General features: G+C 46.7%; 1 protein-coding gene, 3 long non-coding RNA genes and 1 pseudogene across 8 annotated transcripts; 4 read left to right on the top strand and 1 right to left on the bottom strand.

The window, feature by feature from the left end:
* Window positions 1-23: 23 nt before the first annotated feature.
* Window positions 24-1,130, top strand: LOC136186601 (uncharacterized). 3 transcript variants are annotated; one of them, XR_010669882.1, is made up of 6 exons: window positions 24-93; window positions 159-226; window positions 279-334; window positions 383-552; window positions 608-682; window positions 809-1,130. It is a non-coding gene; the product is annotated as an uncharacterized lncRNA (long non-coding RNA). The 3 variants fall into 3 exon arrangements; XR_010669780.1 differs by having other exon boundaries at window positions 279-552; XR_010669914.1 differs by having other exon boundaries at window positions 279-552; window positions 724-1,130.
* Window positions 1,131-3,932: 2,802 nt separating this feature from the next.
* LOC136185398 (uncharacterized) lies at window positions 3,933-5,597 on the bottom strand. Of its 3 annotated transcripts, none has more exons than XR_010669638.1 (3): window positions 4,822-5,582; window positions 4,456-4,762; window positions 3,933-4,396 (listed from the first exon to the last, which is right to left on the bottom strand). It is a non-coding gene; the product is annotated as an uncharacterized lncRNA (long non-coding RNA). The 3 variants fall into 3 exon arrangements; XR_010669719.1 differs by having other exon boundaries at window positions 4,456-5,188; window positions 5,242-5,582; XR_010669597.1 differs by having other exon boundaries at window positions 4,456-5,597.
* LOC136200099 (rhamnose-binding lectin-like) lies at window positions 5,218-7,502 on the top strand. Its single transcript, XM_065969906.1, has 14 exons — window positions 5,218-5,334; window positions 5,381-5,422; window positions 5,474-5,553; window positions 5,615-5,731; window positions 5,787-5,917; window positions 5,972-6,008; window positions 6,070-6,183; window positions 6,262-6,392; window positions 6,455-6,527; window positions 6,585-6,698; window positions 6,752-6,882; window positions 6,945-7,011; window positions 7,061-7,171; window positions 7,248-7,502. Exons 1-14 carry the CDS (start codon window positions 5,257-5,259, stop codon window positions 7,375-7,377), a joined length of 1,356 nt encoding a protein of 451 aa, XP_065825978.1. The 5' UTR covers window positions 5,218-5,256; the 3' UTR covers window positions 7,378-7,502.
* Window position 7,503: 1 nt separating this feature from the next.
* Window positions 7,504-10,627, top strand: LOC136199439 (uncharacterized; annotated as a pseudogene).
* A 1,124-nt stretch (window positions 10,628-11,751) lies between these two features.
* Window positions 11,752-13,593, top strand: LOC136199762 (uncharacterized). The gene is made up of 6 exons (XR_010673173.1): window positions 11,752-11,969; window positions 12,059-12,136; window positions 12,301-12,489; window positions 12,551-12,649; window positions 12,700-12,950; window positions 13,000-13,593. It is a non-coding gene; the product is annotated as an uncharacterized lncRNA (long non-coding RNA).
* The last annotated feature ends 62 nt before the right edge of the window (window positions 13,594-13,655 follow it).

Raw genomic sequence — 13,655 nt, 5'->3', positions numbered from 1 at the left:
CAATAAGGCGTGGCAGCAGGAAGAGGATCTCCTGAGTCTCTTTGAGCCGGATTTTCTCTGTCTGAAGGTCGTAAGATACAATTCCTGGAAAAGGTGTGATAAACTGTACGGGACTCGACCCGTCGCCGAAATATTAAAATCAACGTGTCACGTGATAGACTTTTGTGGCTTATTTCGAACGCGAGAAAAGTTTTTTCGTCGAAACAACAGGCGTCTCAAGTTAAACGTATAAGAAAGATTGCGTTTAGCAGGTTTTTAAAAAATCGGGGCTCCAATAGGGAAAACCCGTCGTTTCGACGCATAACTTCACTCAATTCACTCCAGCGTCACTCAGGTGAGTACAAACAAAGACTGCAAGGCAGTATGACTAGTATGAGTGAAGCAAAACCCTTTTTGGGAGGTTCGTCACGGCAGTAAAACTACGCCTAAGAAAATCGGTCGTTCTCCAGCCCCTTAGCTCAGCCGAAACCTACTTGTAGAGTAGCAAAACCTTGCAGCGAAGCCTGCGGAGACGCGAAATCGTCGATTCGAATCGATTCTTCTCCCCTGCAAGTGAGATAGAAAAGAAATCGAACCAAGCTTTGTGTATCATTTTCTTTGCATGTAGACTACGTTTGAGAGGAGTTCAAAGACAGAAAACTCAGAAAACAAACCGCCTCAGCAAGAAATACACTCCGTGCAGGTAGACACACGGCAATCGAATAGGATACCAATCTGCTTTAGGAATGTACCCACGTTCTATTACCTATCGCTTCCATAAAAACTCAGGCAAGCCCACTAATTGTTTTTTTGTTCCATTTATCCACAGAGATGAAGATCGTTTTTCTCTAAATAATCTTCACTTCCAAATGCTTCAGCCTCAGTTCGAAACCGCCGTGGGCAGCTCTGTGATTTCTCTACAATGAACGGCGCTGCTCATCGGCTCAGCCGCCACTATCGGTGACATCATAAATTTCCTCCGGATTCGCAGCCGAATTGAAAAGCAATCGTACCGCGACGTCGTTTTCATTAAACACATTCTTTAGTTCCCTTTGTCAGCCTATTGCGCGCCGGAGATAAGTAGTCCTTTTGAGCGGGGATTTCGTCTTTGTGCCGCTTTCATGCCGTTTGATTGTAATATATATATAGCTCTCTCAACTTGATCCGGTATTGAAGTGGGCATGGTGATAGCTGATTTGTCAGCGACCGTCAGCTGTGTAGCATTAGACCGAGTGCTAAATGATTCCGTGTGGCAGTTTCATCTAACCGGTGTGAGTTGGAATTCTAAACGTTGGGGGTGCCCAAAACTCTTCTTATTCAAGGACACCACTGTAGACTATCAATCAAATATAGACTGCCAATGAGCAAATAACACAACGAGTATAGCGCAGCTGTCCTTTCTAAGTGGCACGCAGCAGACGTGCACGAAAAAATCGAAGCCAGGGAAAACAGCTTTTGCACAGTTTCGAGTCTACGTATAGAATCATTTAACAGAAACCCGTTTAGGGCATTGACGAAGGTTTGGCAGTTGAACGAGCAGACATTGTAGTCTCTATCAGTACTAGTATAGGTGTTGTTGAACGTGTCCACTTCATTCGCCGTACAGTAACTCGTTCCCGACACTTCATAGAAAAAATTCGACGCCTGAGTATACTGACTCCACGACTCGGCGTTCTTTCTCGCGGCACGCTGGTGGTAGTGAAATCGTAAACGTTGCCTCCGTATTTAACTGCCGTGTGTTTCAAGCCGTAGCCCACGCCACAGAATTGCTTATGTCGAGCTTTTCCTCTGATAGTGCCAGCGACGTGAGCGGCGTCGTCGGTAACGTCCACGTCTCTCCGGCGGCGGTAGACTACTCGGAAAGGAAAGTGGTCTTGCGCCTTCTGTCCATGTATGCTTAGCCTTCGTGCAGGTCGAACCTGAGTTTATATACTAGAGTTCACGTAGTGTGTAGGCACTTTGGTGACTTACGACCAGGTCGACTCCCCCACCATCCAAAAGCGTCGGTGGGAGGAAACGAAAATGAGATGAACGCAGCAACAAAAACGATGGAGAGTTTCATTGGTGCCAAGTTCTATATGGCTCTTCTTGCCTCTCGTATGTAGCACGGCACGGCCGCAGCTGACGGGTAGGTCATATCTGAAGCACACGTAATCAAGGCTTCTCAAAGTCATTGACGTTCAACGTTTGTTCCCAAGTTCAAGTCCTTTTACTTCCAAATAATCGAACGTTCGCCAGTGAAAATTTTCCCTGGTTGACCGGATCGGTCGAACTTGGCTGCCAAACATTCGTCACCCGCTGGCATCTGGAAGTACATGGACCATTAGTACTCCCGATGATTGAGGCAAGCGTGTTGAGATTGAGCGTCGCGATCGACGGCGCGCAAGACACTAATTAGACAGACAATTAAACGACGTGGGATTGATCATCGTCCATCTATGAATCGCTGATAACTAGGTCGCGACGACGTACTGTATATTACGTATTGTTGCGGTTTGTGACCGCTAGCGTTTTCAAATAAGAGTATGATTGCGAAAAGGATGATACGGAAGAGCAATGAAACGACCTGTGCTGAAGACGATGACGTGATCGGAGCTTTTGAACACAACTTGAGACCATGAAATAATCGCTCCCTTCTCGGATACCTATATGGGCCTTGTGGACTGAGCTAAAAGCTACTAGCAATCTATGAAGAAATTAGTATTACATAATCAGCAAGACGGTAACATATAGCGACAACGCAGCTAGCTTTTGCATGTAGCAAAGAGCGTTTGCACATTAGGCTTTTTTAAATGCAGACAATCAGCAACCACTGCAACTCTTCAGAAACATAGGGATCTCTGATGCCTACACTAAATAAGCTGAAGAATGTAGTAGAGCATATTCAGCAAGCCAGAAGCACAATAACACACACTGATAGCAAATTTTTGCATGCCTCACATCAACCTTCTAGTGCAGGCAGTCAGCAACCACTGCAACTTGAACTACTGATATTCAGAAATTTTATCAGTTTCTTCACGTAGGTTTGACAGTTGTTGGTAAAAATCCCGTACTTCTCAGAATATTCGTTGTTGAACTTTTCAACTTCTCCTTTTGTGCAGTAGCTCATTCCCGACGTAATTAATGTGTAGTTACTCCACGTCTCATCATTCGATACACCACCCTTAGAGAAATCGTATACGACATCCCTGTACTTAATCGCTGTGTGAACACAGCCGTAGGGCCAAAGGAATCGCTTCTGCCTATCTTTTTTAGCAACATCGGCTCGGGTAGCGAGCACGTCTCTCCTGGACTTGCTACTCAGACTGCCACTGATACCCCTCTTGCCTAACTCCCATGTTTTGCGGCAGCACGGTGCACCTGAGTCACGAAAAAGCCGTCGGTGAGATACTACACATTTACTAGTATCATGGTGCGGCGACTCACTTGGTGAAACGTTAAAAGAAATGAAGACAAACACAGCGGCGAAAAAAAGAAAGGAATTCATCAGAATCCAAGTAAAGTTGGCGAGATACGTGCGCTCCGCTTCGTTTTGGTCTCGTTCCCAGGCTCTCAGTTCCCGGACAGCGTTAATATGATTTGAGTAGAGCCAGTAGGAAATTGATTTATGCTCCGCCTCTCTACTCTCGCATGCACTTACCCCCGCACTTACCGGTAATCTGATCATACTGCACCAAATAAGTTGTCGCGAAGCGCTGATACTTTCCTCTATCTAACCAATCTTTACCCTCAGCTCTTAAATAATCAACTTGAAACAATTATGACAAGCGAAAATCGTCTTCTAGACAATTGAGTATTGTTTGATCGATTGATCATGTGAGATGCTTTCAACTGTATGCGGCACAAATCTTTCTTGGTAAGACCGCAATAGCTATGAAAGAGTACGGCCTACCTAATCACACAGATGTCTTGTTTTTTACACTACCCAAAATGGGCCTCGTACACTGAGCTAATGATCTCTGAAGAAGTGTTTCAATATCAGCAAGACGGTAACACAACAACAACGCAGCTGGCTTTTGCATGCAGCAAAGAGCTTTGCACATTAAGCCATTTTCTAGTGCAGAGTCAGCAACCCACTGCAACTCTTCAGAAAATTTTTCAGTCGACTCACGTAGGTTTGACAGTTGTTCGAAAAGTTTTTATTACAGTCGTCGTTGAATTTGGCAACTTCTTCTGTAGTTCAGTAGCTCTTTCCGGACTCAACCATTTTGTATTCAGTCCACGACTCTTCACCGGCTTGACGAACTCTTTTCTTAGAGAAGTCGTAAACGATGTTCTTGTAAAAAATTGCCATGTAGCAAGACCGTTTCTGCCTTCCCCTTGTGCTGGCAGCGCCCGTATCACTAGCAATAACGTCTCTCCGAATCAGTATCTCTTTTGGCTAATTCTCATTCAGACTCTGAGCCGCACGGTGCACCTTCGCGACAAGGAGGTGAGACAATCAATCATGTATTGTGATGTTGGTCGAGGACTCACTTGGCGGAACGTAAACAGAAATCAAGACGAACGCAGCAACGAACGAAACAAGGAGGTTCATTGCATGGTGCTGGATACGAGTCAAAGTACGCTGCCCTTATAGCTCTTTCTCACTTCCCGGACTCTGTAGCTAATGTGCTTTGTTAAAGCGCGTAAAATGTATCACTCTTTTGTGTTGGATAGGATATAACAATCAGGACGTTTGCCCAGGCGTGGCACCAGAGGCGAAGGCTTTTCTTGTAAGCCGGATCATTCATTCGGTGTAAAGATCCCCCTATCCGGATGACTCAATAATGCGGAGAGTGGACTAAAAAATTTAGTTATAGTTGAGTATGAGAAACTTTGGTACCCATGGGATCTTCAGACCATCATCTCTATAGTCCGTTTATCCACTTTCTCTAATTCCTCTTTACTCTCAAATGCTTCAATTTTCCCACGCTCCGGACTCGGGCTTAGGTTCCAAGTAAGACCAACAAAAAATGAAATCTTATTTTTCTATTTGATTGCTCTTTCTAAATCAGTTGCCATAGCATTATATTCTTAGTACAGATCTGTCTTTGTAGGTGTTTTTGTCACTTTGTTTCTCTCTCTTTTTTAGCTGTACCTTTTTTATTGATATATCCTCGCTTAGCTAGATTTTGTTTTCGCTGATGTTCCGACCGACTTCTGTCTTATTTTCGAAGGATACGGTAGAACGGAATTTCAGCCTTGTCCTCATCCGTTGAGAAGCAACCTGGTCTGCGGTCTAGGAAGCACATTAATATTCACTTCACTAAGTTCACTTACCTCTAAGCAGGAGAAATGACGGAAGCCCGACCTGGTCTGCTCTTCGTCAGCGTTCTCGCAACGATCATTATCAGAACGGTCCTTGCTGACGCCGTGAGTGCCACTAAGAGCAAGTACGTTCTGAACATCCTCCGTTTAGGAAGCTGAAATTGTGGCTTCTGGACCACCCGCAAATTTTAAGGTTTCCTCTCGTCCAGCCTGATGACAAAATTTATGCGTTTGCGCCAAGCAGGATGTGATTTTGGACTACGTCCCCGACTGCGACAATCAGGAACCACTTGAAATCATTAGCTGCGAAGGAGACGTTGCAAGGTCAAAAGTGCAGCAGGAAGGGGCGCGCCTTTAGGCATACGCTCCCCCGATTTGTGTTTAGGCTCACGTGCCCACCAGACACCACTATCGAAGTCGTTAACGCCAATTACGGTCGATCCGACTTCCCCACTTGCCCTCATCCGAAACGAAGCAATCTCCGTTGCGGAAACCAGACACTGTATCAGGAAGTTTATACGTATAGATTCGTATTTCTGATATTGCGCCTCTTTTAGTTCCAAAGTGAAGGTCAAATCGTTTTGCAACGGACGACGCCACTGCGTTGTGACTGCAACGAATGGAGTATTCGGTGATCCCTGTTTCGGAACGTACAAGTACCTTCGAGTAGAATACAAGTGCGTGCAAGGTAGTCAACGAACGCGCCGCGTCACTAAGGGCTCTCAGTATTTTTCTAATGTAGCATTATCTGTTATTACGTGCGAGGGTTGGATCGCAAGGTAAGCGTTGGACGTTTACCCCTATTGTCACTGTTGAGACGTTGCCTTGGTGTGCGGCAAGGCTGAGGTGTCCAAAGGGCACAACAATTCAAGTCTCCGCCGCCAGATATGGTCGGACGGAATTCCACCCTTGTCCCCATTCCCAGCGAAGCAACTTGGCCTGCGGCTCAACGAGGTAAAAGGAAACGAGCGTAACATATCCGTATCACTCTTTCCTTCCTTCCTTCCTTCCTTCCTTCCTTCCTTCTTCCAGCAATTCGCTGAGAGTCGTTCGACAAAGGTGCGACAACAAACAGAATTGTAGCGTTCCGTCTACAAACGGGGTGTTTGGTGATCCCTGTGTTGGCATATATAAGTACATCGAAGCATCGTGGACGTGCAAAGGTTTGATGTCACGTATAGAGCATTCATTGTGTGCAGACTTGTTTGAGATTTTTCTTTTGTAGTCCCACCCGTGGTTCCTCCTCCTCCTCCAAACAGTGATAAGCATCTATTGGTTTGTGAACACAAGCAGCTGAAGTAATTGCCGTTTGATTATCCGTATATACGTCCATCACACCATAACTCGTTTTGTAGACTCATCTGTCCAGCGGGAAAAGTTATTCAGCTAAAAATGGCAGTTTACGGTCGCACGGAGCTTGAACCCTGTCCGCATCCTACTACGTCAAATTTGAATTGCAAAGCATCAAAGTAATTAATCCAAGAATATATTGTTGCGTGTGAATGGATTATTTTTTCTTCAGCTCCTTTGCCATTGTAAATGGTCGTTGCAAAGATCGCCGCAGCTGCAGTGTTTCAGCTAGCAATGTAGTGTTCGGTGATCCGTGCTTCGGTACATTAAAGTATCTCGAGGCGTCATGGACTTGCGTCGACGGTTTGAGCTTTAATTAATTTTTAGTACAGAAACAAGTAGATCATTTTTATTCAACTTTTTAGCTCCTCCTGTTATTCAGCCACCTGTCGCAGTTCGAAAGAGGACAGTTTGTGAGGGAAGAGCGCTGAAGTAAGCGTTTTATTACTTTTCTTTTATAAGCCTTTCTCTATTTTTACAGGTTGAACTGTTACGGCAAATCTATAACTATCAAATCAGCGAACTATGGCCGTACTAACGGGTTTACATGTCCAAATTCTGCTACAAGCAATCGCAATTGCAGATCTTCAAAGTAATGAATAATTGTACTGTACATCTGAATAATGGAACTACATTTATTCTAATTAACATGTATTGTAATTTGTTAGGTCGCTGGGTATTGTGGAAGGCTTATGCGGAGGACGCAAATCGTGCACTGTTTCTGCTACAAATGGAGTTTTTGGCGATCCTTGTGTCGGTACTAACAAGTACCTGGAGGTGCAGTACGTTTGCAGCTAAGGCGAGAGACGTCCACCTAACTGCTGAAGTAAACTTGTCGCGTTTTATGTGTTGGCTTTGTCTTTGCATCTGTTTTGCGTGATTTTTGGCGTTGCTTGCTGAATGAAGTGGTTTTGCACAGTGTAGTTCTCGCCAGTGTTGAACGCGCGCTACAACACCAACATATGAAACGCCCTGCGAGACGCCCTGCGAAGCGCTGCCGCTCTCTACCGCTGATCCTAGCAATAGCGGGAGCTCTTTGGACTCTCATCGTTATATACGGTTAGTTTCAAGTAGACGAACATTCAGCAAAGAGCACCGCTCTAGCTCAGGCCTGCGTTCCCAACGCTCAAAGCCCGCGAAAACCGTCCAATCAGAATGCAAGAGCGTTCTCGTCACGGGAGCGGCTGGATTCATAGGCTTCCACGTGAGCCGAACGATCGCTCGCGAATGGAATCGCACAGCCGTCGTGGGCGTGGATAATTTCAACGCCTACAGTACTACGATTCCGAACTGAAGCGCGCTCGCGCCTTCGAACTCCATCGATTCGGCATTCCCGTTTTGCACGGCGACGTGTGCGACGTCGATTTGATGCGCAAAACGATTCGCGAGCGACGCGTCGACTGCGTCGTTCATTTAGCCGCGCATGCAGCCGGGCGTGCGCTATTCGGTCGTCCATCCGCACGCGTACGTCACGTCGAATGTCGACTGTCTTGTCGCGCTGTTGGACGTCTTGACCGAATTCGAAGTGAGACGCGAGGGAACAGTAAATTTGATTTTTAATTTAATTTAATTTTTTTAGAATATTTATCTTGTCTTTGCTTCCTCTTCGAGCGTGTACGGTCCGACGGCTTCGATTCCATTCTCAATTCGGGATGATCTCGATCGTCCTGGGAATATGTATGCGATGTGACGAAGCAGGCGAACGAAGCGCTTGCCGCGCTTTATTGCAAAACGTCCGGTCTATTGGCACTTGGAACGAGATTTTTCGCCGTGTACGGTCCGTGGGGTCGCCCTGACATGGCCGTCTATAAGTTCGCTCTGAAAATAGCCAAAGAAGGCGACGTTCCTCTTTTTCACAGGCAGGAAAATTATTTTAATTCAAAAATGTCCCTTTTTTTCAATACGTTCGGCTCTACGTAGTGAAGGATCGACTTTAGAAAGGGATTTCACCTACGTCAATGACATAGTCGACGGGGTTATGGGCGCACTTCGATACAGACCTCGCCGCTGTGGTGGCGAGATTCTCAACTTCGGACGCGGTCATCCGGAAAACGTGGGCGAGCTGATTCGTCTACTTGAAAAGGAACTTGACAAAAAAGCTATCATAGTGAGGAGACGGTATTTTAGAGCATGTTCATATTTTGTATTTAGAAACGTTTGCCTCTTCCCCCGACTGAACTTCTCAGAACCTACGCCAAACATCGAGGAATCGACGTTGAAAATTGGTTATCAGCCAACGGTTTCTCTTGAAAAGGGTCTGTTACAATTCTCGTGAGTTCTGGGGATTTGAAAGACATTTCTTTTCTTTTTAGGTATTCAGTTGTTTGTGAAATGGTTCCGAGAGTATGAAGCAAAGAAGGAGTCTCGACAGGCGTCCAATTTGCCGAGTCCAATCAATCAGTACATGGACAGGCTGGCGAAGGAGAAATCGAAAAGAGAGGAGAAGACGGCAGAAGCTGCTCTCGTAAAGAGAAATAATAAGCTCAAAGAAAGATTGAAGAAAGCAAAAGAAAGGTCAAAAACGCACAAACAGAGGAGGAAAGGAAGAACAAAAATATTGGAGACTTTCTTAGGTTTAATAACTATGCGTTGGGAAACGGAATTTCACTGCCAATGTTGGACAAGAAAGACTTTATTTTTTTATGAAGGCAATCAATTAACAGTCTATCGTCGCAAATTTCCACAAACGGAATCGTTCTTTTTAGGTCAGGAATCTCCCAAGGAGGATATCATCCCTTCTTGAAGGGAAACATTGAGGTAGAGATGCCTTTCGACTCGAACGTTTCCGCGACTATTCTTCCCCTGTAGCAACTAAAGTCGCGTTGCGAAAGCGTCGACCAATGCGTTGCGTTCACGTCCGATGGGACGCTGAAGAAGAGAGTGAAGGCGAAAGAGAAATGGCGCTCGGTGGCAGACAAAACCAAGGGTCTCTACGTCGCAGGCAATAGATGATATTGATTAAGAGATACTCCCACCATCGTTCGACTTGTATAGATATTGACATGTGCTTCGCCGACTTACATACTTGTCCTCAACATTCCAGCTGTACATCAACAGGTTGTGGAAGAGAAATTGCAAAATGCTCGCATAGTACCGTGTCTTTGTTCCGGGACATGGCCAGTTTCGGTGTGAATGTCACAGGAATTATTGGGGACCCAGTTGCATTCCAATGTAAGTAAAAAAAGATTTTTTGAGGGTCGCACGATGAGGGAACGTTTATAATTTTTATTTAGGTTGACGGGAGTTCATCCTCCGGACGACGTAGAAAAAGAAGAGAACCGCATCGATTGGATGTCTATCAAGAAAAAGTCGAATTTCGTTTTCTTTCCTGTGTGTTTCTGCGAAAGTCAACGTAGTAGCCAACGTTATTATTATTTCAGGGTTTCGATTCGCCCGGTGGTGACTATAATGGTCGCAAAGCATCTGGCCGGACGCACCGAAGAACTGAAAGAAGCGTGTATGAACACGCGACGATGCTTAGGCAAGCAAAAGAATCTCATTTGAAAAATTGCTGACGAATCCTATTTCTGTTTTCTTACACAGGATTCAATACGAACGGTATTCTCAAATCGTCGTTGCAGTGGAGTTCTCGATGGATACGAGAGACTGATTATCCTCTGCATGGCCTCCACGTTCTTGGTATGTGATCCACTATAGCGTCTTCCTAGAAATGATTTCATCGTAGATGTAAACTATTGCGATATGGACGAGATGGATTGTCCTGAGCGGGCTCGTTGCCAACGCTACGGCCCAGCCAACTACAGCTGTGTCTGCCAATCTGAATTCAAAATGACTCCCTCCTTTAGGACTGAAAACGAAATGGCGAGCCTCTATTTCAGTTGCGAGCCCATGAATCGCTTGAAACCGACGTTTCACGCTTGCCTCTGCGTTCGATGTTGATCAGTCCGGTCAGAAAGCCGTCCATTAGATCGCAGGCTAAGCGAAAATCAAATGCGGACGAATACACGCGACGTTCGCGTACACGATCAAGTTGCAGCATATTTTATTTCGTACACACAGCGATTTTTATACCATGCAGAAATCTAACGTGTCTACTGTATTTTTCAATCCTTCCTTTCGTCTTTTCGTCTTCGATCGTTCTTCCGTGAGCCTTCTGTAGTCTACATCTTCGTCAATCGTTTCTCTTGGGCTGTCTTCGTCTTCATCGATCGTCTATCTTCGTTTTCCTTCAGCGCGCGACCTAAAAAGTCAAAGTCCTCTCTTCGTTTTCTTTCTGCGCACATTCTAAAAGTCAAAGTCCTATTAGTCAGTGCCAAATAATCGTTGTACGTACCTTTTCTAATGCGTCCGTATTAGCATTACCCGAGCTACACCGCGGGGAGGTTCGGACGCTTTCGTAGCTCATGGCAGCCACCGCAAAGCGATGACCACCGGTTCCAAAAAGTGTCGGGCGAGTCTTAGCCTCATAGGCCCCCTCAATTAGTATCCGCCTGGATGAGTAGTCGGCCCCTAATGCCGAATCCCCCGGCGCGACGATACCTGACCACATTGGTAAGCACGAAGCTAAGAACCAGGGCTTCTGAGGTGGAGAGCGGCTGGCTACCGTTTGTAGGAGTCAACAAGGAAGACAGTGCAATGGAGGAATCGAAGGCTCCTGGGCCGGATCATCCTCGGTCTAATCGCGTCGTTCGGGTGAGATAAGTGCCGGCAACCAGGCCATAATGAACACCCCCTCCAAGTCGTGCCCGCTCAGCCTAGCGCGGGCCGTACTTGTTGACGACAATAAGACCTTAGCGATCGTTCTGCCCAGTGCGTAAACCGAGGCCGAAGCCCCCCATCGCCTTGCCTACAGGCTCCGGCACGGGATTAACCCGTGGGCCACGCTGAGTTCCAACTATCCCCTCTTGCCTTCTGTCGAATCTCCCGAGCCAGTCCGTCAAGGATGAGACGTAGATTGCTCCACGCCGCACCCACCCTAGGCCGCAACTGAAGGAAAATCGGTGTGCGCTTCGCTTTTGAACAGTGTAGCCCCACCCAACGTTCTCATTGGTCCGCTGGGGTCACGTTGGCGTCACCGAGCGCTGTCATTGGTTTCTTCCAACACGTGTGACATTATAAACCGTTGTACTATTGATTGCATCATGATTTTGGTCAGCAATTCTATTCTTGGCAATGAAATGATGCAAGATTTCTCGCCTCAAGTTCGAAGATGGCGGAAGATGCCTCGTGGTCGTCTGTTCTCTTCTTTACAGTTTTGTCGTACGTTTCGCGTAGATTATTGAATATCGGCTCTTTCGCGGGATCGTCGAACGGGACATAAGGGAGCGCGAGCAGGTGATCGAAGAAGAACGTCGCGTAGAGGAAGAAAACGGCGGATTTCGGCTACAACGACAGCGTGGGAGCCATCAACGAATGCAAAATAAGCGTCGGTAAGCGTATGAGCTATCGGGTGCCCGTTTTTCGCAGTGAAAAAGGCCGAACAGACGTCGCAGATCACATTCGCCTCGTTTTTTTGCAGCGATCGACAACTACGAAGCGCCGTGGGATCGAAAATTCACGCTCAAGTTCGAAGAGAAGCCGTGAAAACATCGAGCAGGTACGCTTTGTGCTTCCCCGAATCAATTAGGCGTTTTTCTTCGCGAATTTTGACTCGCACGAACCGTTTTGATCGCGCGGGGTTGTTATACTAGCAAAGTAGAGTAGATCGAGCGCGTTTAGTTGGAAATCCGCTAGGCCGATAACGAGATTTCTTTACTATAGGGGTCCCCATAGGGGGAACGTTTCTCACTGATGCTACGCTCCTGAGAACAGCAGCGCTCATCATGGATACAATTTCTCTGACGAAAGAGATCATTCGGCTATCCGTATCCGTCTGTCAGGGCCAATATTAATTATACACGGTATTTTTCCTTGAATAAACGAAAAACGGTTTCAGCTTTCGACGTAATCGTAAGTAGTGAGACTTTTTGTCATGTCTATGAGAGCAAATTAATTAATTATTGATTTCTAGGGCGATTATTGGAATTCATTCTAAGCCATCATCATCGCGATTTGAAAATATTTTCCATTTTCCAACGTAATTAATTTTGTTTCTTCCCCACTTCAATTGGTTTGTCGCGTAGTCGTTTCTGTCAATCGATTGATTCACGTATTTTGCAGGCGATTTGCGTTGACGCTTGCCACGACCCCCGAATGCTTCCGAATTTCGTTTCTGCGAGAAATAAGCGAAACCCCCCTGACGCTTAGCGCTGCAAGGACACCAAGGGGACCCCTCTAGGATTCTCACTAATGCCACACCCCTAACAATAGCACTTCAACGAGTCTTGGAAGCAATTGTTGGACGAGTCCGATGAAGAAAATCATCCCTATCCGTCTCTCAGGGGCCAATATTAATAAAAGAAGATTTTGAGGTGATCGTTACGTAAGGGAGACTTTTGTTATGTATTTAGTGACTTCTAGGACAATATCCGGGATTCAGTCTGAGCCATCATCGCGGATCTGAAAATATTTCCAATTTCCCAACGTAATTCCTTTTGTTCTCCCCCGCTTCAATTGTTTTGTCGCGTAGTCGTTCCCTCCCAATCCGACGAGGCGAGACGCAGCCATCCCTCCGGGCCGAGAGCGAAAAGCGGCCGCACCTCTGCCGGGGCGATAGAGCGGCCCTACTCTTGGTGGTACGAGTGATAACTACCATCCCCCACTTGGGCAAGACGCTGTGGGCAAAATCGCGGTCCTCCCGGGTCTTGGGTTAATGACTCCCCCCGTGCCCCGGTGGCGAGGGTACCCCCTTTGGGCCTTAAAGGGGTATACTGGAGGCCTCAACCTGCGGGATGAATGGGTGATCCCACCTCCTTGGGAGCTGGAGGTTAACTCGTCTAATGCGCTCGCCTCCTTGCCGCTTGGGTGAAAGTCGGCCCTGGATGACATGGGAGTATGTCACACCCCTTGGACCTGGGGGGAAGTTAGGTCCCGGCTCACTCTCCTCCAATGGGAGTGAGTTGAGAAGAGGACAAGGAGCGCCAAAGAAGACGCCTGTGGACAATGGACAAGGAGAGCGCCTTCTCCCCGTTGAGGAGAGAAGGCGAGCGACGCGGGGAGAGGGGGCTCCCTTTCTC

Source organism: Oscarella lobularis, chromosome 1, assembly GCF_947507565.1.
Source record: "Oscarella lobularis chromosome 1, ooOscLobu1.1, whole genome shotgun sequence".
In the NCBI taxonomy this organism is placed as follows: domain Eukaryota; kingdom Metazoa; phylum Porifera; class Homoscleromorpha; order Homosclerophorida; family Oscarellidae; genus Oscarella; species Oscarella lobularis.
This window is presented reverse-complemented; position numbering and strand designations above follow the sequence as displayed.

Coding starts and splice junctions, on each gene's coding strand:
- LOC136200099 (XM_065969906.1), top strand. CDS start 5,257: ATGACGGAAGCCCGACCTGGTCTGCTCTTCGTCAGCGTTCTCGCAACG. Junction 5,423..5,473: donor GACCACCCGCAAATTTTAAG/GTTTCCTCTCGT, acceptor TGCGCCAAGCAG/GATGTGATTTTGGACTACGT. Junction 5,732..5,786: donor CGTTGCGGAAACCAGACACT/GTATCAGGAAGT, acceptor CGCCTCTTTTAG/TTCCAAAGTGAAGGTCAAAT.